General features: G+C 44.5%; 2 protein-coding genes across 5 annotated transcripts; both read left to right on the forward strand.

Annotated features, from left to right (window-relative positions):
- Nucleotides 1-9426: 9426 nt before the first annotated feature.
- LOC136509005 (heptahelical transmembrane protein 4-like) lies at nucleotides 9427-13018 on the forward strand. The gene is made up of 3 exons (XM_066503798.1): nucleotides 9427-10069; nucleotides 10240-10540; nucleotides 11968-13018. Exons 1-3 carry the CDS (start codon nucleotides 9864-9866, stop codon nucleotides 12640-12642), a joined length of 1182 nt encoding a protein of 393 aa, XP_066359895.1. The 5' UTR covers nucleotides 9427-9863; the 3' UTR covers nucleotides 12643-13018.
- Nucleotides 13019-15197: 2179 nt separating this feature from the next.
- Nucleotides 15198-18897, forward strand: LOC136508672 (uncharacterized). Of its 4 annotated transcripts, none has more exons than XM_066503416.1 (4): nucleotides 15198-15477; nucleotides 16926-17095; nucleotides 17595-17691; nucleotides 18513-18897. In XM_066503416.1, exons 2-4 carry the CDS (start codon nucleotides 16931-16933, stop codon nucleotides 18767-18769), a joined length of 519 nt encoding a protein of 172 aa, XP_066359513.1. In that variant the 5' UTR covers nucleotides 15198-15477; nucleotides 16926-16930; the 3' UTR covers nucleotides 18770-18897. The 4 variants fall into 4 exon arrangements, with proteins under 4 accessions (XP_066359513.1, XP_066359512.1, XP_066359511.1 ...); XM_066503415.1 differs by having other exon boundaries at nucleotides 15199-15489; XM_066503414.1 differs by having other exon boundaries at nucleotides 15199-15477; nucleotides 16879-17095.
- The last annotated feature ends 3794 nt before the right edge of the window (nucleotides 18898-22691 follow it).

Consider the following 22691-nt stretch of genomic DNA (forward strand, 5'->3'; position numbering starts at 1 on the left):
GATAAAGCCAGTAGCTAAGAGCCAGGTTATTTCTACCCTAATAGCCTCCTTTTTGTCCTGTGCGAATCATCGAAGCTTCTGCTTGATCGGCTTGGCGGTCGCCGAGACATTCAAGGAGTGCTCGATCAGCTCCCGAGGCATGCCGGGCATGTCTGCAGGTTTCCACGTGAACATGTTGACATGCTCCCTTAGGAAGTTGATGAGCACGTCTTCCTATTTGGGATCGAGGTTGGCCCCGATCCAAGCAGTCTTAGACTAATCACCGGGGACAAGGACCATTTCCTTCACCTCCTTGGACTTGGTTGATGCTCGGGCGGCCTCCATGGTTGGGATCTCTAGGTCCTTCGGGGAAATCTGCTATGAAGTCACGAGGCAGTCCTACATGCGGATGGAGATGTTGGTAGCCTCAGCGAGCATGAGGCTTTCCTTCTCACAGGAGTAGGCAACGTCGAGGTTGGCGTGTAGGGAGAGGACCCCCTCTCCATCGGCATCTTCAGCACCAGGTACATGTAGTGCGGCACGGCCATGAACTTGGCGAGAGCTGGTCGGTCAAGGATGGCATGGTACCCCATGTTGAAGTCGGCAACCAGGAAGTTGAAGTAGTCGACGCGGAAGTGCTTGGCGGTGCCGAACTGTACCGATAGTGTAATCTGTCCCAGAGGTAGGGATGCTTTTCTAGGAATGATCCCCCAGAACGGAGAGTCTGTGGGGGTGATATCTTCCTTCTTGAGCCCTAGCTCCTCTAGGGATCCAGCGAACAAGATGTTGAGGGCACTCCCACCATCGATGTGGACCTTCTAAAAGCGTACATCCTTAATGATGGGATCCAGGACAAGCGGGAAATGCCCTGGATATGGGATGTCAGACCACTGGTTAGCCCTGGAGAAAGTGATCAGGTGCTCTGACTAGTCGAGGTACTTGGGATCAGCAATGGGGCCATCGTACGTAGCGATCGACAAGATGCGTCGGGCTACAAGCTTCTGCTCACGCTTGTCCTCAGAGATGGCTCTCCCACCGAAGATAGTGGCGACGGTCTTGGTGGTGTCCAGGTAGCCAGGGCCCTTGCTCTTGTCTTGATCTCCGCCTTGGCCATCTTCGGTCTCATCGTCGTTGTGTTGTGGCCTTTTCGATGGTTCACCATGGAACACTTTGTTCAGGCCTCTGCAAGTTCCTCTGCGCTGACTAAGTCAGGGACACTAAGCGTCTAACTTCGCTGTCTAGAACCTAAGTGGGCACACTTCATCTAAGATGGAGACTTCAAATTTTTTTACTTGCGCTCCTTATATCCTTCTAACAAACCTTGACTTCATGTGAGTCTGAGCTCGGCTCCTAGTTGAACTGCTCGGACATCTGCTCTAATAGCTCGGGTGCTCGTTCAACTACTCGGACGACTTCCTCAATAGCTCGGCTCCTAGTTAAACTAGTCGAAAGCTTGCTCCTGGTGATTGGCAACAAGTTGGACAGCTTGGACAAGCTCAAGACGGTGTTGCTCAACGAATACAAGGCGCTCTAGGACTAGCTGTGGGGGTATAATCCCCGATACCCATAGGGCTGTACATGGGCCGAGCCACCAGGGGAGGCCTAGCCTGTAAGACTATGCTGCGCAGAGCACAGCACAGGTCGGCGTGCCTTGCAAGACTGCGTGAAGATCCTTGATGATCAAGGATGATCTGTTCGGATATGCTAGATTCCGCAATCTGTGTTATTCCTATCTTGTAAATCGATTAGGATAGAAACAATTGACCTGTAACCCTACCCTCGGGCTATATAAGGCGGGTAGGGACCCCCCTACCTGGCGCGCCACTATCGACGAAATACGTCTGGCAATCTACCAAAGGGTATGCCCATAGTAGTAGATGAATCGATTGAGGTGCTCATGAGGGAACCTGATGGTGACATAGAACACAAGAGACAACGATTAGGCGGGTTTAGGCCGTTAGCTTGACACAATACCCTACGTCCTGTGTCTTTGGTGAATTGTATTATGAGAGATTGGATGAAAACGAGGGGGTCCCTACCCGCCTTATATAGCCCGGGGTAGGGTTAAAGGTCGGTTGTTTCTATCCTGGTCGGTTTACAAGATAGGAATTATAGAGATTGCAGAATCTAGCATATCTAAATAGATCATCCTTGATCACCAAGGATCTTCACGCAGTCTTGCGAGGCACAGCGACCTATGTCGTGCTCTGCACGGCATAGTCTTGCGGGCTAGGCCTCCCCTGGCGGCTCGGCCCATGTACAACCCTGTGGGTATCGGGGGTTATACCCCCACAGAGTTTGTCTAGGGCGGTGCTCGACTGGGGCTAAGGCGGCGTAGGCCCTGCGTGGCAGTGGATTCGTCGAGCGCTGGTGGCGGATGGAGAGTTGGGGCACGATGGATAGAGAGCGGGGGCGTGGCGGCAGATGGAGAGTTTTGGGCACTGCGGATGGAGAGCAGGGCGCAGCGGAGGGGCGGGCAGCGGTGGATAGGGTTTGGAGATGGACTTTTTGGCTGTGTTCGGGTCGAGCTGTGTTGTATGATAGGCCAACAGGAAAAAAAGAGCGCGGACCATTCTCCTCTTTGGCGCGAACGCCAAACGAAAGGGGGCATGGCTTACTCTTCTTAGGCGTGAACGTGAATTCAACCAAATAGTGGTGCTTGCAGTACTAATTTCCTGGCGAGAACAACTATTCCATGAGAGTTTTATGTCACGAAATAATAAATTTTCGCGGCAATTTGCAGAGCACTCTCACAAAAATAGGTTTTCATAAAGGGATTCATAGCACCTCCACGAAAACGATTAATTTCGTGAGAGTGTGTTTTAAACTCACGAAAAATTATCCCCCTCATGAAATCTCGGTTTTCTGGTAGTTGCTCTTGTTCACCACTTGGAGCAAGAGCCCTCCTCCAATCTGGCACATGGTACCTTTCACCCTTATATGGTGCCAAGCACACAGGTCTATTTGGGTATCTAGCATCAACATGATAATATTTCCCTAAGTACAAAAATGATGGTTAAGTGAGATGCATGTAAAAAAAGTTGAGCGACATACTTGTGTGCAAATTGCAAATTATTGTTATATGTACATACCTATATATGGGTGTGGGATTTTTTCATGATCATATCTAATAAGTGCACAAAAGAACACACTTGTGTCATGCATAGAACCGGGCTACCCAATAGATATGTGAACTGCATTCAAAATCAACAATAGCAAGCACATTTTGCATCGCTTTGCCACTTCGACCAATGTATCTAATAAGGTCATCCGGAGGCGGGGTCGCTAAGATATGAGTACCATCTAGTGCTCCAATGCAATCTTTAAAATGAGGCGTCATCCTACTACCATTACTAATCCTAGAATGTGTTGTAGAGAAGTTAGGACAATGGGCCTTATGTAGTCCTCACACATGGAGACCAAATAAATCAAGACATCCATCAATTTTTTGACTAATTGTCTCTGTAGAATCCTCTAGTATAGCATGCAAAGCACTTGTGGACATACCATGCCCACAAACTAGAAGACAGATAGCCAGTGATTCCATTGAATTCATGTGAACAGATGACTCAAGACCATATGTACTCACTAACAAGTTATGTAGCTTGTCAAACAATGATGTGTTCATTCTGAACATTTTATGGCTTTCACCTGGGGTGTTTAGCTCCTCCAAAGTCCAACCAAAAACAGATTGTGCTTGAGTTCTCACTTCATTTTTGTCAAGGTATGTCATGTAGTACTGGTTGCAACAAGGGCACTAGCAACCAAATTATTTTGATTGGACCATAGCGCTTCCATAGTATTTGAAACCCACTCATAATCATCAGAATCTCTATCATCCATGTTAGTACTAGAATCTGATCTGCACATAAGAACAACCATGATAAAACAACATAAATTGGTCCAAATAGAAATTACTAAACATTACAATTGTACCAAACTATTAGAACAATATAAATTGGTCCAAATAGGAATTACTAAACATTACAATTGTACCAATCAAAGAAAGCAACATAAATTTGGATAGATAGCAATGTCAAATGAAATGTATTGCACTACTTAGGCACATCATTTCTAGTCAACCACTCATGCTTTCTCCTCAACCAATCAAGCCTATCCTCATGAGTCCTCAAAGTCATAAGCATCTCTCTTGGCCCTCTTGGTAAAAAGAACATTTGCAATGAAGTGCTCATTTGTTCTTGGAGCAGAATCACACTCTTCAACCAAGGCCATTACATCATGTATGGAACACCTAGATTTGTCATCCCTCCTTGCAATAGATTCACAAAGATACGGTTGTCCTCTCATTCATCTCCACTATTTCCCCATCTGTTCTTGTAACCAACACCTAGTATTTGCCTTTGGTTTCTTTCCTTTTCTGTTAAAAGCCTCTCCACCTCTCTTCTCCTCACACTAGTAGGTGTCACTTGTTCTGGCTCACTATCATCATCATTGTTGGCTTCATCTTCTTCATCAATATTATTTTCAGAATTATCACATGACAGACTTGTTTGGGAAGGTGCTACACCACTAGAAGCACGCCAGTGGTCATCACCGGTGTTACGAAGGTCCTCAAACATAACTTCCATCTTCTCCCTTCTCCTCATTTTGTAGCCCTCTTTGCCTGAACCTAGAACTCCCCTTAATTTCCTGAAACGCAACATTATTGTGTTAGGTTATGCTAATCAAATTAGAGACAAATTTGTAATAAAAAAGTTTCTGAAATGCACTCACTTTATCATCTTCTTCCACCAAGTCTTTGACATATCAATGTTCATTTTTTTTCCTTTTGTCCCACACAATACCAACTTCATGGTTTGTGGTTTCTTCCAAATACTATAATCACTTTTCAACCTATTCACTTGTTCTTGAATTGCATTCTAGTGTACTTACATCCAGTCCTTTCTTTGAACCTCTGTATGACGTTGTTGTACGTACCCAGCCTTATTCAAGTGAGTGTTTCCTTGGTTTTCTTTTTTCAACTTCGTTAGCAAAAATCTCACATACTATCCTAGTATTTTCATAACACCAATTGACTCGCTGTTGCGAACAAAAATGTAAAATGATGACACCATGTAACACAGATGTAAACAAACAACATACTTTTTACATCTTGCACCCTACTGTATTCAAACTATTGATGGAAGCATCAATTCTAGTTTGTTTAGTTCACACGCGTCGTAGTTGTTGGCATGTAAAATTGAGGAAACTTCAGTTACCTTGGATCGGTGAGATCGCGATAGTGGTAGATACAGGGCAGCAGGAGCAACAGGCGACTTGTGTGAGAGTCCACCTCAGGCACAAATATAGGAGCATAAGAGCCCCCTATTTCCGTGCGACCATCTCCAATTTCTTCAGCCACCTTCCTCCAATCAGGCCTGAACATCATGGCCGTTGAAGCACGCCATTCTGGCAACCCCATCCGCCACCACCAGGCGCCGTACCGCCGGGGGGTTGTTGGATTGGTCAACGCCGTCTGGAGTTTTGCCCGTGCCAGCGACCATGCCGGGCACACGGAAGCCACTCGGGGCCACGCTTGGGGCTGCGTCGGGCCATTCGCCACTGCCAAGGGGCGCACCAAGGGCCACGCTGGGCTAGCCGCTGCCAAGAAGCCCACCCGGGGAGCGCCTCCCCTCGCCCCGTGCGAGAAAAGCAAAGAAGGATATCCCACCGCCGGTGAACTGATGATTGGATCCTCTTCTAGGCCCTCCGATCTATCTGCTTCACTATCGGCGGCACGTCAAGGCGACGGGGCATCCATGGCGGCGGCGCATGAGGAGCGTCGGGTGCAAAGAAATGTGAACGGGAGAAAGAGAAACATAGAAGGAAAGAGGAAAGACAGCCCGCTCCCTGTTCGTTTGGTTGATTTGGGCATGCGTACCGTTAACTGATTTATGTGAAAAAAATATTGTTTATTAACAAATAAGTTATGATTTATAAGTCAAATATAACCGAGGGAACAGGAAGAGAGCTAGTTGATGCTGCTACTCACTCTATTCCCATGTGAGAGCAAGGCCTCGTTCATTTCACTGAAAAAATAAATAAAAATACTATTCCGATTGATTTATTGAGAGAAAAAAATACTATTTTGATAAAAAAAACTAGCTAAAAAAAGGCGTATTAAAAAAAAAGCGAACAAGGCCAAGTTTTAAGAGAACGAAGCTGTGGACAGAGTCTTAATACCTTCTAAAAAGCATATCAGACTTTTTGTTGGGTAGGGGGTCCATAGAACATGTCATTTATAGGTACTAGATTGTATGAAAGTATTTTGAAACATGATAGAGCGCCTACAGTTTTCGTTGCATTTTGTCTGCAATGTATTTTTTTAGAGCGGCTCCAGTGATAATTTATGAGCTAGCTTAAAGTATGTTGTTTCGTTTTTTTATAGAAGAGAGAGAAAACCAGTACTTGATAAGCTAATCTCCTACACATATTTCAATATTATCACTCTGTTCGCTGGTTGGTGCTGGTGCTGGTTTGGGCTGGCTGGTATTGGTTTTTGTGTGAGAGGAAAACACTATTGGCTGGTTGAATAAGTCTGGCTGAAACCAACAAGCGAACTGGGTGAATATGAGGATGTTATGTGAGGCTTCATGTTATGAGCTATGTGCTAGAAGTTATGATTAAAGAAGTTATCTTAAAGCTAGTAACTATCTCATAGTATTATCTGCAAAAAATAAAAAGGAAAGAGGAAAGACAGCCCGCTCCCTGTTCGTTTGGTTGATTTGGGCATGCGTACCGTTAACTGATTTATGTGAAAAAAAATATTGTTTATTAACAAATAAGTTATGATTTATAAGTCAAATATAACCGAGCGAACATGAAGAGAGCTAGTTGATGCTGCTACTCACTCTATTCCCATGTGAGAGCAAGGCCTCGTTCATTTCACTGAAAAAATAAATAAAAATACTATTTCGATTTATTTATTGAGAGAGAGAAATACTATTTTGATAAAAAAAACTAGCTAAAAAAAGACGTATTACAAAAAAAAAAAAAAAGCGAACAAGGCCAAGTTTTAAGAGAACGAAGCTGTGGACAGAGTCTTAATACCTTCTAAAAAGCATATCAGACTTTTTGTTGGGTAGGGGGTCCATAGAACATGTCATTTATAGGTACTAGATTGTATGAAAGTATTTTGAAACATGATAGAGCGCCTACAGTTTTCGTTGCATTTTGTCTGCAATGTATTTTTTTTAGAGCGGCTCCAGTGATAATTTATGAGCTAGCTTAAAGTATGTTGTTTCGTTTTTTTTATAGAAGAGAGAAAACCAGTACTTGATAAGCTAATCTCCTACACATATTTCAATATTATCACTCTGTTCGCTGGTTGGTGCTGGTGCTGGTTTGGGCTGGCTGGTATTGGTTTTTTGTGAGAGGAAAATACTATTGGCTGGTTGAATAAGTCTGGCTGAAACCAACAAGCGAACTGGGTGAATATGAGGATGTTATGTGAGGCTTCATGTTATGAGCTATGTGCTAGAAGTTATGATTAAAGAAGTTATCTTAAAGCTAGTAACTATCTCATAGTATTATCTGCAAAAAATAAAAAGGAAAGAGGAAAGACAGCCCGCTCCCTGTTCGTTTGGTTGGTTTGGGTATGCCTGAAAGTACCGTTGACTGATTTATGTGAGAAAAAATATTGTTTATTAGCAGATAGGTTATGACTTATAAGCCAAATACGACCAAGCGAACAGGGAGAGAGCTAGTTGATGCTGCGACTCACTCTATTCCCATGTGAGAGCAAGGCCTTGTTCATTTGGCTGAAAAAACAAATAAAAACACTGTTCCGATTGATTTATCGAGAGAGAAAAATACTATTCCGATAAAAAAAACTAGCTAAAATAAGACGTATTACAAAAGAAGCGAACAGGGCCAAGTTTTAAGAGAACGAAGCTGTGGACAGAGTCTTAATACCTTCTAAAAAGCATATCAGACTTTTTGTTGGGTAGGGGGTCCATAGAACATGTCATTTATAGGTACTAGATTGTATGAAAGTGTTTTGAAACATGATAGAGCGCCTACAGTTTTCGTTGCATTTTGTCTGTAATGTATTTTTTTTAGAGCGGCTCCAGTGATAATTTATGAGCTAGCTTAAAGTATGTTGTTTCGTTTTTTTAATAGAAGAGAGAGAAAACCAGTACTTGATAAGCTAATCTCCTACACATATTTCAATATTATCACCCTGTTCGTTGGTTGGTGCTGGTGCTGGTTTGGGCTGGCTGGTGCTGTTTTTTGTGAGAGGAAAACACTGTTGGCTGGTTGAATAAGTCTGGCTGAAACCAACAAGCAAACTGGGTGAATATGAGGATGTTATGTGAGGCTTCATGTTATGAGCTATGTGCTAGAAGTTATGATTAAAGAAGTTATCTTAAAGCTAGTAACTATCTCATAGTATTATCTGCAAAAATTAAACTATCTCATACTATTGAGAGTGCCTTATAATATCCAATATCCTAACAAAATATGGCTACACTTAGGTTGGTGGGCGCGAATGTGTTGGCCACACGCCATTTGATCCTAAAGGAGCCAATATCCTAACAAGAGAAATTAAAATTAGTTATTATTAGTAGTTTAGTGCTGTGCAGCAAATCTATAGTAGCCTATCTTGTCGGCAGACAAATCATTCCAATTATTCTAAAACAAAAAATGGCATGATTCCATCTCACATGCATGATACTGATTCTCCTCTTTGTTAATAAAGTAAGACAAGAAGTAACTATAAAGTATTCTACAACTAAAATTTTTTACTGCGATCTGTAGATCTGGACCATTCTGATTGTTCGCCCTTCCATCCTGATCTAGCTATCCTGCCAATCTGAGTTAAGACATCCCTGCTCACTACTGTACAGACATTGAAGAAGAGAGAATGTTATTCTCCAAGTTGCTGGAATGTTTTACTGAATATTTGGAGCTTTTCACAGCGTTGAAATGCTAAAGTTGGAGCATATATATGGATGTGCCACTCAGAGATTTACCGACAACAACTGGAGAAAAGTTTTGGTAATTCTCCTAATGCTAATTGTTTTTTGTTCGTTTGTTACGTGTGATTTTGAGACTAGACTTTCTTGCTCAATTGTCCACCTAATCTGCCATGATTTCTTTCCCTAAAAAACAGTGTTCAGATGAGAAGCAACCATCATCGAGTAACAAACCAACAACAGCAAAGAAAAGTTGATCTGAAGAATTAGTTCCTTGATTTCTTGGACGAAATAAACCCCACATTGTCAATGCTCAGTACGTACTCCATGCAAATAAACCAAATCCTGCAAGAAAGCCATAAATATATACAATACAATACTCCTACTTAATAAAGAACAGAAAAGGGACACATGGGACAGATTTTATTTCTCCTCTCTCGTGAACACACACATGGGGTATGGGACAAGCAATTTAAACCACTTCTCTCTCTCCCTCGGTCCCTCTTCGCATCTACGTGGAGGAATCAACCACTCAAATTGGAATATTATTAGTATATGGTCTCAGAGATCCCAATTTGCTTGCACTCCTTGTTTGGCTCCATAGAGCAACATGCCTCCAAGCACAAGAGAAGACTGCTAGCTAGGAGAGAGGGCTATGCGTGTATATATAGAGAGAGGCAGATGCATACATCCAGTTTTTCCACACACAAAACTTCAGTCTATATACATACCTTGCACAACCTAACCACCATTGCCAGGCAGCATAGCTAGCTTGCTTCTAATGCATGGTTCCTTGTCTTGACCAGCTTCACAACACAACCACATTGTTCTGGTCTTATGCAAGAAAAGGCCAGGGCCACTGCTGCACCAGCCAAGGCTAGCTACAACCAAGAGGTACTGGAATTATACATCTCCAAGCTAGCTAGAAGACCTTGGTGGTGGTGAGCTTGGAGGAGCGAGGAACCCATGGCTTCTTCTTCCTGCATAGCTTGCAATGGCACTGCCGATGAGAAGGAGGAGAAGCGCAAGTGTGAGCTCATCGGGTACGAAGCACTGCCGGAGTGGCTCAAGGACAACGAGTTCATCCATGGCTACTACCGCTGCGAGTGGCCGATGAAGGAGACCATCCTCAGCATCTTCTCCATCCACAACGAGACCCTCAATGTTTGGTCGTAAGTCCCTCATTATATTCCACTCTCCTCATCAGGATTTCTACAATTTAATTCATTTTTATCTGACAATAATGTCTGGTCGTAAGTCCCTAATAAGTTGATATTCTTCGGACAATAATTCCTGCACTGCAGGTATATATTTACCTGACATCGATCTATTCTGCTGGCAGGCATTTGATAGGGTTCCTGCTGTTCCTGTGCCTCACAATCTTCACAGCAATGGTGATCCCAAGGAACGGCAGCAGCAGCAGGAGCAGCGGTAGCAGCACTGCATACCAGCTGGGAGATCTGGTGGAGATGGCCAAGGCCAACATGACGGTAGCGCTGAGGCACGAGGCACTTGCAGCGTGTTTCCTGCTGCCACCATCTGCTGCTGCTGCTTCAGCTGCTTTGTCTGAAGATGGTCAGCAGATCCCAACCAGCGATCCACCCAACACTTCCTCCTCTCACCATAATGCCATCCAGATCCAGGTACTAAATTACTAGACTGTTTTTTTTTGTTTGTTAACCAGGCCAGTAGTACGTACACTCTCTAGTCACAAAATTTGTGCCGTTTTGGTTGCATATATTTAACATTTGAAAACTTTGGCCATCAGTATCATTTGTAAATATTTCGATTGAATTTTGCAAGTGGTATATATAGTTAGAGAAATTAGTATCTGGAGAGTCGTTTTCGTAATATTACAACGTTGATATGTATACATATATGTCATGAGTAATTCGTGTTCAAAATAGTGTGCTGGTGACCATAATAAACTAGGTATCTAAATGACACTATTTTGTGATGGGAGGGAGAAGATTATGTTTGTTCTTAGTCTTTGACCTTATAAGCAAATAGTAGGAGTAGACTGTCAGTGTCATGTGGTTATGTGCTGTTGTTAATGGGCCCTGTCAGGGTACTGATCTCCGGTAGGTGGCTTCCTTATTAACTTCTGGGTTAGTAGTTGCCATGTGTTTAATGGGCTGCGCTAGTGCTAGCTAGCTGCTGGCAGGCTGCAGCTGCATTGCATTCATTTACACACAGCAGGTCCTTTCTACTTTCCCTGCTAGCTACGGTTCTAAACAGCACTGCTTGTTGATGCATGCTTTAATCTGCTTTATTAGCCTTTAGTTGTTGTGTTCTGCTTTTCAAAATCTCATCAAGGTTGGCACAAGCAGCAGTACAAATTTGGTTGGTTTGTTAATTTATTTTCTTCATTCAATCTTTTCATGTCTGTGCCAGTAAGCGCTGAAGGTAGTACTAGAATAGTTATGATTCTTGCCAAATGCCAACAGAGTGAACCAGCTGGAGTTTGCAAATCTGTCTGAAAGACTGAAACTGGGAGTGATGTGTATATGAAACGGTTTAAGCCTGGATTTGCTTTGGTCAGCAGCAGTTATAATCATGATTGCGACGTGCATGATAACTGCATTTTGACAGCGACACTTGCATTTGCAACTGAACACGCGAGCGTATATATGTAGTATTTTTTTTCTAACTTTCAAATATATATAATCAAATATAGGGTGCGTGCATATTGATAAAAACAAATACAGTAGTGAGGTGTGAGGATGACAGTTAACAGATTGCTTCAAACCAGGTCCAAATCATAAGATTTTGATCGAGCAACAAATAAGGCACAAACACGTTACTGTACATGACTGGTATGCATTTGTAGATGGTGACAGAGTATCCATGCCTGCTTGTTCCTTCTGGATCTCTGTTCTGTTTGTGTTTGGGAATTCACACAGAAAAGCAGACATGCAAACAAAGAGGAATTGGATGTTGTTTCACCTGACACTGGACCACACATCCAAATCCAGTGTGCTGTAATATAGCATATCAAGTGTAATTTTTCGCTTAACCAAGTACTTTACTGTAGTAAATCTGAGATCTGATGTCTGTGCTTGCATGGCAGGGCAGCACTGGTAATACGGCGGCCACCATGGACGCCGCCGACACAGGCACCGCCGCCGCCGCCGCCGACCCCATCACGCGGTGGCCGCTGTTCGCGTACCTGGGCGGCGCGATGGTGTGCCTGCTGACGAGCAGCGCGTGCCACCTGATCCTGTGCCACTCGGAGCGCACGGCGTACGTGACGCTGCGCCTCGACTACGCCGGCATCGCCGCGCTGATCGTCACCTCCTTCTACCCGCTGGCCTACTACTCCTTCCTCTGCGACCGGGCCCTGCAGCGGCTCTACATGGGCTCCATCACGGCGCTGGGCGCCGCCGCCGTGACGGCGTCGCTGGTGCCGGCGTTCCAGGCGCCCCAGCTGCGCCCGCTCCGCGCCGCGCTCTTCTCCTGCATGGGCACGTCGGGGGCGCTGCCCATCGCGCACAAGCTGCTCCTCTACGGCGGCACCGCGCCGGGCGCCGTGGCGTCGGCCGGGTACGAGGCGCTCATGGGCACGCTCTACGCGCTCGGCGTCGCCGTGTACGCCGCGCGTGTACCCGAGCGGTGGGCGCCCGGGAGGTTCGACCTCGTCGGCCACAGCCACCAGCTGTTCCACCTCTTCGTCATCGCCGGCGCGTACGCGCACTACCTCGCCGGAGTCGAGTACCTCAAGTGGAGGGACGTCGACAAATGCTAGCTAGCTAACTGGCTGGCTTGGCTGCTGATTGCCGTGGCGCCATGCGCGCGGGCGCGTGTACACGCTGAATCATATCAGCAAGGTTATTAGGCCGTAAGCAAATAAGCAATGCTGCTGTACATGCTGCGGCCTTGAGAAGAGATTGGTGAAACTGTGACAGAGTGACAGGTGGACCCGACCGATATATGCACGGTCGGTCGCAAAGTTCATCAAGAGGTTTGGTTAGAGAAATTATGCCGTGTACCTAATTAGTAGTAGTAGACCATTTCAAAAAAAAAGCAGTAGCAGTAGATACTATATTAATTATTCCTTTTTTGTGGACTGATTGAGATGAATGGGTGCAAACAAATTAATGTATGTGTCTCATATTATATCTATTACCTGGCTGAACATCAGATGACAGTGGCCATCTTCAGAATTCAAGTCAAGAGATATAGAAATATTCTTTAGATTGCTAGTGGCATTCAGGATGGGATTTGTTAAACCTATACTATACATAGAGGGTGTGACCGGTTCCTCGCATAACACTTACATTGCATAAAGGGTTATGCGGAATAGGCTATGCTCGCACAAGTGAATGCAATTCGGTATTGTTTGGTTGTGCGGTATGTTGCACTGTGTTGTGCTTATGTTTGGTTAGGTGTATTAGGTATCAAGTCCGTGTTTAGTTGTGTTGCACCATGTGAGATAAAACACCAACATTTCATCGAACACCTTAAGTGTGTCCTCCTTCGCTCGCCTACTGCTCCTCTTGGCGCTCTGCTAGCCGACGGTGGTAGCGGCTCCCACCACCACCTCCTTCTCAAGTCGTCCGACCTTGACGCCGCGCTCCTCCTTGCCATGCTTGGATCGCGCAGTGGCTAGCAACAACGAGACAAAGGACAATGAGAGGAGCAGGCCCGACAACAACTCTTCAAACACAATGCCTCTTCTTTGTGGATTTCACCACCTCCTCTTCAGACACAATGCTCTCATATGACTCAAACGCGAAGAGGCAGAGGACCCTCTTGGGGAGAGGTAGAGGTCCGATGCAACATCTTCATGCCTTTCACCACCTGCTCTTCGTGGCTTTCACCACCTGCTCTTGAGACACAATGCTCTTCATATGACTCAAACGCGAAGAGGCAGAGTACCCTCTTGGGGAGAGGTAGAGGTCCGATGCAACATCTGCCCGTGCTATTGCGTCGAGCTGTCTGCGAGGACCCCTTGGGTTGTCGAGGACCTACTCAAGAGGAGAAGGCACGCGCAGGGACGGTAGCCGCGTGATGGCGATGCCATGTCGGAGTAAGGTCACGATGAGTCGATGACCTCTGAGGACCCACTCGCGAGAAAGGAAGATGAGAAGGCGCATGGAGGTGGGGGTGTGGTGGCGGCGCACGCCAGAGCGAGGCCACAACAACAGGGGAAGAGGAACATGAAGTGCACAATGGATGCAAGGGCCTGTAGTGCGGATGCAAATGCATCCTCGCATATAGCTCGATACGCTAGATTTGAGGGGATAGCGCTAGCCTGCATAAGGCTCTATGCAGGTAACAAAACGGACTCAGTTTGCACTATAGTGACTGGGAAAAAGAGCTATGCAGGCAACCAATCAGATCCAGACTGAAGAAAACTCATTAGTGCAGTCTTGGACTAGGACGCAGCGATGGGCTTCATCGACGAGTTCCATCACGGGACTGCTGGTCTAAAAAACCAGTCTTCCATTACTACAAAAATGCTCAATGAATGCAGACTCTACCAAGATTCTCATGTGCGACTCCGCTGCACGGATCACACTTGGATCCTGCGTAGCATTGGTTGGTCTGGTATGGCACCACTCCTGGTAGGTTTGGATATTGATGCTTTTGATTGTGTTTGGTTGGTATGGAACCGAGTGAACCGAGTTTGGAAATGCGCTCGTCCGATGGTTTAAAAGGGAACGAATTGGTTCGTGACTTTTACCTACTAGTGGAATGGTTCGGTGCTAGACGAGTTGGACCGGTGAGTCAAACCAAATGACACGTTTAAGCTCGGATACAGGTTCGGATCATTCTGCACCGTTTTATGACGTGAACCAAACACGTTGTACGCAGATGGATCAAAACTCCCTTGTCATGCAATCATTTTTGTTGTTTTGAAATTGACCGAAACAATGACCACCTTTGTTGTCTTCTTCCTCCACGCTAGGCAGGGGCGGAATTGGAAACCGGGCTGGGGGCCTGTAGCCTCAGGATGAGCCACCAAAAAGTTAATTCAGTTTTTTTTTAGATCAAAGGTGTTTACCCGGCTTTATTGAAAGCTTAACGAAGTCCAAGATCCGATTCTAGGGATACCAGCTTATAAGTTTATATCAAAATTTAACAGTACATCCAAACAACTCTAGGGATAGAAAAGACCAACAACTCAACAAAAGAATTAAACGCTTTCACACCTGAAAACAAAGCTAGGAACTCGACTTTTCTAAGCAAGCCTAGAGCGCAGAAGCAACATTGGCCGACAGTAGATCAATCATATTATCCGCCAAAGGCTTCAGTTTCGGCTTCAGGAAAGACTTCATCAACATAAAATCGATGATTTGTAGATGAGTGCTCCAGGGGAGAAAAGTCAATTCAGTTTAGCCCAGCTGCAGCCCACAAGAAAGAGGTCTCCTTCGGCCCAGCTCCCTTCTGCGCTCCCGACTCCCTAGCGAGTAGCGACGACCGCGCCTGCGCCTCCGTCTTCCGTAGCGGCGGCCTCCTAGCGCCCGTCCGGTCGGTTCCCGGCGCCCCAGCGCAGATCCAGCCACTTGCAGCAGGCCAACCAGATCTGCCCCTGGCTGCCCAGCCCCCAAACGGCCAAGCGCCCTCGCCCTGTACAGTGAGCCAGACAGTGAGTAATTTTTACTGTTTATGCATCAACGCACCCTATTTTGATTGATGATGAGTGCCAATTGTTATTTTCTAAAAATTGCATTACAGTATTTCATACCGTAGGGCATATGATCTTTTGGTTAAACAAGTAATTTGAAATTCGCCACACAATACGTTGCCTCCTTGATTATGATTGCACTGAGTGAATGGCACACGGACCCGTCTGAGTCTATGAATTGTGGGCCTAATGGCAATTTTGCGAAACCCAGTGATAACGATGCATGCAATGTTGTTCTACATGTTGCTGAAGCAGTTTCAATCAATGTCGTTATTTGTGCTCTTTACTATATCTATATTATTAGTGTTATGTATTTTAGTTTGCGGGAACTACGATTTCTAACCTTTAATTGTTTGGCAAACGTGTGCACCATTTCTGGGTCCGCTGATGCTAGGTACTCCAAACTTGAGAGAGACTAGCAGTGTATATGCAGTGACCCATATATAGTTTTGAGGAAATAGATGCCCTATCAGCTAAATGCTAGTGTGCAGGTTTAGAACTGTTTCAGTGCCCTTTTATGGAAATTGTGATCCCGATGAGATGGAGTATATAGACATAAAAAATGATTTAATCTTAAATTAACAAGATTCAACAGTAACAACTTGAAAGAAAATTCCAGCATCAATTTGCCTTGATTATCCATTGGGCAAAATGAAAGCCACTTTTCATAAATCTTAAAAAAAAATGAGACCAACCTAGGAGGAAGTATGTGTTTTTTAATAAGAAGAAAATAGGCACTCAAATTCAAGTTGAAGAGAACTTAAACCTTGGTGGTTTCTGGTTTGGTGCATGATCACATGTCGCTCCAACCAGCTGTGGCAGGCTCACTTCCTAACTTTTTAGAAATATCAAAACCGGCAGATTGTTCTTGATTTTAATCATTAGTTATTTTTGGCTCTTTATTCTTTTTGTTAATTAGGAGGGGCTTGTTGCTTGCCCCATGATCCGTAGAAAAGAAATAGGGATTTTAACAGTTACCCCTGACTTTGTTGGAGGCATGAGAGAGCTGGAGTTCAAAGATATGCTTGGTATTATGGAAGGCTTGTATACCTTACAAAAAGTCAAAAAGTATAATAAAATCAAGGTAAAACAAATTTCAGATTAAATAATAACGATCATTTGTCGAATTTGCTTAGACTGGCCAAGAACAAGTATCCCCAATGTTTTGGGTAGTAGAGGCATACCAAGAAACTGCCTTTCGCTACTTTTTTGCATAAGATTTGCTCCCATGGTCCTAGCTACCAAGAAACTAGTACGTGGTTGGAACAAACAGTTTGGTCTGTTCCTGTTTTGTTATAAGTTTACCTAACATTGCAACATTATCTAATTTTCCGTTTTCTTTACTTACAGTTTTGCAGCATAAGAAATATACTTACACATGGCTCACGGCTTGTTAGGATCGATGGCAGATAGGGAGCATCAAACAGTGTTTGTCACGGTGGGGACCACATGTTTTGATGCTCTTGTCACGGCGGTAGATTCTTCAGAAGTGAAGAAGGCTTTATTGCAAAAAGGTTATAGTAATCTTCTTATTCAAATGGGCCGGGGAACATATGTTCCATCTAAGGTTAGTATGCTTATACCTTCTGTAGTAAATTATCAACCATTTAATTCCTGTCTAGTTTGCATTTTGACAATTTCTACTCTTTCTTATAGGAATCTTCATAACTGGTAATTTAAGTCATCCTAAATGAAAAGGCAGCGGGAAACACACCCCATATTTTTTTGGAAATGGATCTCATGCAAATTGTTTTGTGCAAATAATGATTCTGATGCTTTATGACGAAGACTTCCCAAACAAATGTTGTTTTAACTTTTAAGTAAACAGGGTGTGTGAACTGATGTTTTCTGAGGAGCAGTTCTTACTTTATGTTTGAGAAAACAAACCTATAGTTGTTTCGCGGTCTTGTTCATTCCTTATTCATATGTCCAACTTGTTTCACCAGCTGTTTAAATTAATTGTATTAACCTTGCTTTCCTTTTTTTTAATATTCATGTAATTCCCTAGTGCCCTATTTCTGATTATACAATGAAAGTTAATAGTATTTATCTATTTGGGACTACAGGTCTCAGGAGATGCTACCCTTCAAGTTGATCATTTCACATTTTCACCAAGCATCGCTGACAATATGAGAACAGCTTCCCTAGTTATCAGCCATGCAGGTAAGTATAGTTTTCCAAATGGTGGAAAACAGAAAGACATTGGAATATTTTCCATGGTATTATATCTTTTATTGGCTAAATCTTGAAATTGCTAGCTTTAACTTGATGCGCCAGTGAATTTTCCAGTAATTAATTTTAGACCATAAAATGTGGACAACATACTTCCTTTTAGCTTGTTCTTCTCTTTCTATTTGAGGATGATGAGCTAGTAAAATCTTCCAATATACGTACCAATTTATCATATGCTCTGGATCTGAACTATTTTCACCCAGCCCCACTTATTCATCTGATGAAGTAATTGAGATTTGAAAACCTTCCATCCTTAATAGTTAATAGATGGAAGAAAACCGGTAAATGATTAAGGACTACAATCTCTAGTGTTAAAGAATCATGCTACTACGATCATGAAAGATTGCTGGATTACCCTAGAATCCCAGACAGTACAAGGCACTGTAAAAAGTACGCTTGTTAATTGCAACTACAATATGTTTCAACTTTTTTACTGTTTGGAATGCGCTCCATATTTTGTTACTATCAAAAGTTTTCCATTTGCATATCATTGAATAATTTGCATAAGGACTATTCTGCAGCAATGCATCACAAGTTCCAGGCAGTATCAGTCTTTTTTTTTTAAGTTCATGATGCTCAAAATGATCAGCACGGTTGCCCTGTTGCAACTCGAGCAGTTCTGCATATCTGGATGAATAAGCTTTTTAACTGCACTCAAAAGCCAGACCTCGCGATTGACTAAGTTTTTGTTTGAAATATCTTGCCTGATTATGCTATTTATTGGTTAGTCTCTCAAGATTTAGCTCTGGCAGGTTCAGGAAGCATATTTGAGACACTACGGCTCGGCAAACCACTAATCGTTGTTGTAAATGAAGATTTGATGGACAATCACCAGAGTGAATTAGCAGAAGAATTGGCTGAAAGGAAGCATCTCTTCTGTGCACGCCCACAAACATTGGGAGAGACCATCCGGGCAATGGACCTAGAGACACTAGTTCCTTATAAGCCAGGGGACGCCACACCAGTTGTCACCCTGATAAACAGATTTCTTGGCTTTCCAGTTGACTGACGACGATACCTCCATTAAGGCGCTGGCTCCTGTATATGTTTGATACAAAATGGATTAACTGACAGATGATCACTGATGATTTTGTATTGTTGTGTACGGTGACAAGAAAATAGCAAGACTTTCTTCTTTGCAGTTGGGTATAATTAGGGACACATGGTTTCATCACATGCATTGTTTCTGCCGATTAACTGCACCAATTCGTAATGCTTGACAATGGCCATGCCCTTAACAAGAGAAGACTATAATATTCTTGAGTGAATCGTGTGTAAATTGTCAACTGTTTTGGCAGCGAAAATTGAGAATGTGAATTTCTGATGCGTAGCAAACGGGTTATGAGTTATGACTTTTGTTTTCCAACGCTGAACTATTAAAAATAAGGTACTTGCGTTTTTTATGAGTAGATATAATTTATGTAACAATACTTTTGCTCAATCTTGGCACGCAGTCTACTTCAAATGTACTGCTTTCTTCGTTCTAAATTATAAGACTTTTTGGCTTACTTAGTACATTGTAAGCAGGAACTAGAAAACTAATGCTTGGAGGAGAGGAAGAAGAAATACAGCAACGATGAGTGCTTGAATAACAGAATTGAGTTTATGGTTTTTAGGATTTATCCCCCTCTCTCTCCTTCTCCAGACTTATAATAGCCTACGGCTGCCACATGGGCCCGAACACCTTGGGATTGGGCGGAACTCGCCTGTTGGGCCTTGGAGATGAAGGAGTGCTGCCGCGGTCGCTGCCTCCAGCAAGGTCGACACGGACAGTGGCAGCAGAGTCAGGGGCGTTGCTGACAATCCCCCCTTCTTGTGAACCGGCGTGTCCCCACACCGGAGCCCGCGGAAAAATTGGCGACAAAGCTCTTCGACAGTCTCCCAAGTGGACAGCGAAGCCGGCATATGTGACCACTTGACGAGAGCTTGATGAACAGGGTGATCACTAGTTGTCCAGCGCCATTGCAGGAAGCACTCAGGGACCTGAAATGCAGTAAGTTCAGGTGGCAAGGAAGCACTGACAGTCTGCGAACCTAGAGAGCTCTTGAGCAGTGACACATGAAAGACAGGTGCATGGCCGCCGTTGCTGGAAGGTCCAGGAGATAGGCCACAATGCCAATGCGCTTCAGAATGCGGAAGGGCCCAAAGAACTTGAATGACAGCTTGTTGTTCGATCGAGTTGCCACAGACGACTGCACATATGGCTGGAGCTTTAAGAAAACCCAATCACTCACATTGAAAGTGCACTCTGAGCGATGCTTATCTGCCTGTTTCTTCATTCGAAGTTGAGCACACTCCAGGTGTTGGTGAACAAGGTGTTGCATCAGGTCCCGATTAGAGAGCCATTGCTGGAGTTCAGGGAAGGAGCAGTAGATGATATGTCCAACCCCAAATGTCTTGGGTGACATCCATAAAGCACCTCAAAGGGTGAGCGTCCCAGGGCCGAATGAGAAGACGTATTATACCAATATTTGGCGAGGGAGAGCCACTACGACCATTGGCGAGGGCAGGCGTGAATGAAGAATCGAAGATACGTCTCCATACATTGATTAACACGCTCTGTCTGCCCGTCCGTCTGTGGATGGTAGGTAGAGCTCATGCGGAGGTCAGTCCCTGCCAACTTGAAAAGCAGCTGCCAGAACTTGCTAGTGAAAAGCCAATCTCGATCAGAAATGATAGCTAACGGCAAACCATGCAGCTTGTAAATATGATCCAGAAATGCACGAGCAACAAAGGCAGCAGAAATTGGGTGGTGCAAAGCCACAAAGTGTGCAAACCTGGTAAATTTGTCCACGACCACCATTATAACATTGGCAGATCCCGAGAGAGGCAACCCTTCGACGAAATCCATGGAGATTACTTCCCAAGAAGATTTTGGCACTGATAATGGTTGGAGGAGACCGAGATAACTGCTGCGATCCGGTTTGGCCTAAGCACAAACAGAGCAAGACTACACATATTTTAGAACTACAGCACACATACCCAACCAATAGAATAGTTGACGGATTTTGGCCAGTGTGGCAGGAGCACCAGAATGCCCTCCGACTGCGCTGTCATGAAGAGCTAAAAGCACTCGGGTCTAAAGATTAGTGTACGAACCCAACCATACCCTGTCCTTGTACATGATAATCCCCTGGCGCAAGCTGAATGGAGGCTTAGCTGCGGGATCCAAAGAGAGTTGGGTTAACAGATTAGAGGCCTCAGTATCTTGCTGGTACCAGTCCTGCAAGGAAGATTTCTAGTCATGTACGGGAGATGACACCGCTAATAGAGTTTCAGTATGAGTCCGGTGGGACAAAGCATTAGTGACAGTATTGTCTTCATCGCGGCGGTAGACGATGCGATAGCGGAGGCCCAGCAAACATGTGAATACTTTTTGCTGCTAAGGAGTGTGGAGCCGTTGCTCATTGAGAAGCACAAGGCTTTTCTGGTCCGTGTGGATCACAAACTCCGATTGCATTAGATAATGGTGCCAACTGTCCACCGCCATAAGAATTGCTAAGTACTCCTCGTAGACGGAGAGGCCCTGAAAGCTTTACTGATATAGGCTAAGGGGTGTCCGCATTGTTGTAGCACAGCACCAAATCCATAGCCGGAGGCATCAGTCTCAACCTCAAATGGAATGGAGAAATCTAGGAGAGCCAGAACTAGAGCTGACGACAGAGCGGCCTTTAGTGAGTTGAAGGCTGAATCATGAAGAGAAGTCCTGACAAACATAGTATCTTTCTTCAGCAATTCATTGAGGGGCTTGGCAATGACATCGAAATGGCGCACAAATTTCTGGTAGTACCCGGCAAGCCCCAGAAATCCACGAAGAGCACGTACTGTGGTTGGTGTTGGCCAGTCCTGAATCGCCTAGACTTTGGCCGAGTCTATCGCAAAACCAGCACTACTAATCACATGTCCCAAGTACAAAACTGAACGTTGAGCAAACTTACACTTGGAGAGTTTGATTTTCCATTGGTCGACTGCAAGCCACTGGAATACCACCGCAACATGTTGCACATACTCTTCATAAGTGCGACTGTATATCAAGATATCGTCAAAAAGGACAATCATAAAGCGGTGAAGCCCTGGAGCCAAAGTTGCATTCATGGCACCCTGAAATGTGCTTGGAGCGCCGGTCAAGCCAAACGCCATCACCCTGAATTCGTACTGACCCAGATGGGTTTGAAAAGCAGTCTTGTGCTCTTCACCGGCTTCGAGCAAGATCTAATGAAACCCGGCATAGAGGTCCAAATTTGTAAACCAACTGGCCTAGGCTAGCTCGTCCATAAGCTCATCGAAGACTAGAACATCGAAGACTAGAACAGGGAATTTGGATTTAGCTGTGAGAGCATTAAGATGGCGGAAATTGACGCGAAACCGGTATGATCCATCTTTCTTCTTGACGAGGAGCACCAGGGATGAAAATGCACTAGTGCTTGGCTGGATAATCCCTTGGGACAACATGTCATTGACTGGCGCTCGATCTTGTCCTTTAGTCCAGGTGGATAATGGTATGGCCGAATGAATACCGGACTAGCCCCGGGCAGCAGAGGGATAGAATGATTGCAGGCCCGGGATGGTGGCAACTCCACTGGTGGGGTAAACAAATCAGAGAATGCATCAATCAGGGCTTGTATTTCTTCTGGAAACGACCGCTAGGAAGATGCCTCACTAGATGAATTTGACAATTGGTAGAGTTGTAGCAGTAACGGGGATGGAGGCTCTTCATCGATTCCTTGCAGTAACACGGAGTTACCATGATAAGGAATAAGCAACCACTTTTGGAGCCAGTGGACTTGCATGGGACTGAAGGCAGATAACCAATCCATTCCCAAAATAACATCAAAAGCCGACAATGGAAGAATCCTGAAATCAGATGAAAATGTGCACTAATCAATTGTCCATGGCACTTGACTTAGAACCCCTGAACTCTGAAGCAAGCC

This window comes from Miscanthus floridulus, chromosome 15 (assembly GCF_019320115.1).
Source record: "Miscanthus floridulus cultivar M001 chromosome 15, ASM1932011v1, whole genome shotgun sequence".
Taxonomy (NCBI): Eukaryota; Viridiplantae; Streptophyta; class Magnoliopsida; order Poales; family Poaceae; genus Miscanthus; species Miscanthus floridulus.

Excerpts from the sequence above, each read along its gene's own strand:
- LOC136509005 (XM_066503798.1), top strand. The coding sequence starts at position 9,864 with ATGGCTTCTTCTTCCTGCATAGCTTGCAATGGCACTGCCGATGAGAAG. Across the intron at positions 10,070-10,239 it reads GAGACCCTCAATGTTTGGTC|GCATTTGATAGGGTTCCTGC; the intron begins GTAAGTCCCTCA and ends TTCTGCTGGCAG. Across the intron at positions 10,541-11,967 it reads ATAATGCCATCCAGATCCAG|GGCAGCACTGGTAATACGGC; the intron begins GTACTAAATTAC and ends CTTGCATGGCAG.
- LOC136508672 (XM_066503414.1), top strand. The coding sequence starts at position 16,907 with ATGGCTCACGGCTTGTTAGGATCGATGGCAGATAGGGAGCATCAAACA. Across the intron at positions 17,096-17,594 it reads GAACATATGTTCCATCTAAG|GTCTCAGGAGATGCTACCCT; the intron begins GTTAGTATGCTT and ends TTGGGACTACAG. Across the intron at positions 17,692-18,512 it reads CCTAGTTATCAGCCATGCAG|GTTCAGGAAGCATATTTGAG; the intron begins GTAAGTATAGTT and ends TAGCTCTGGCAG.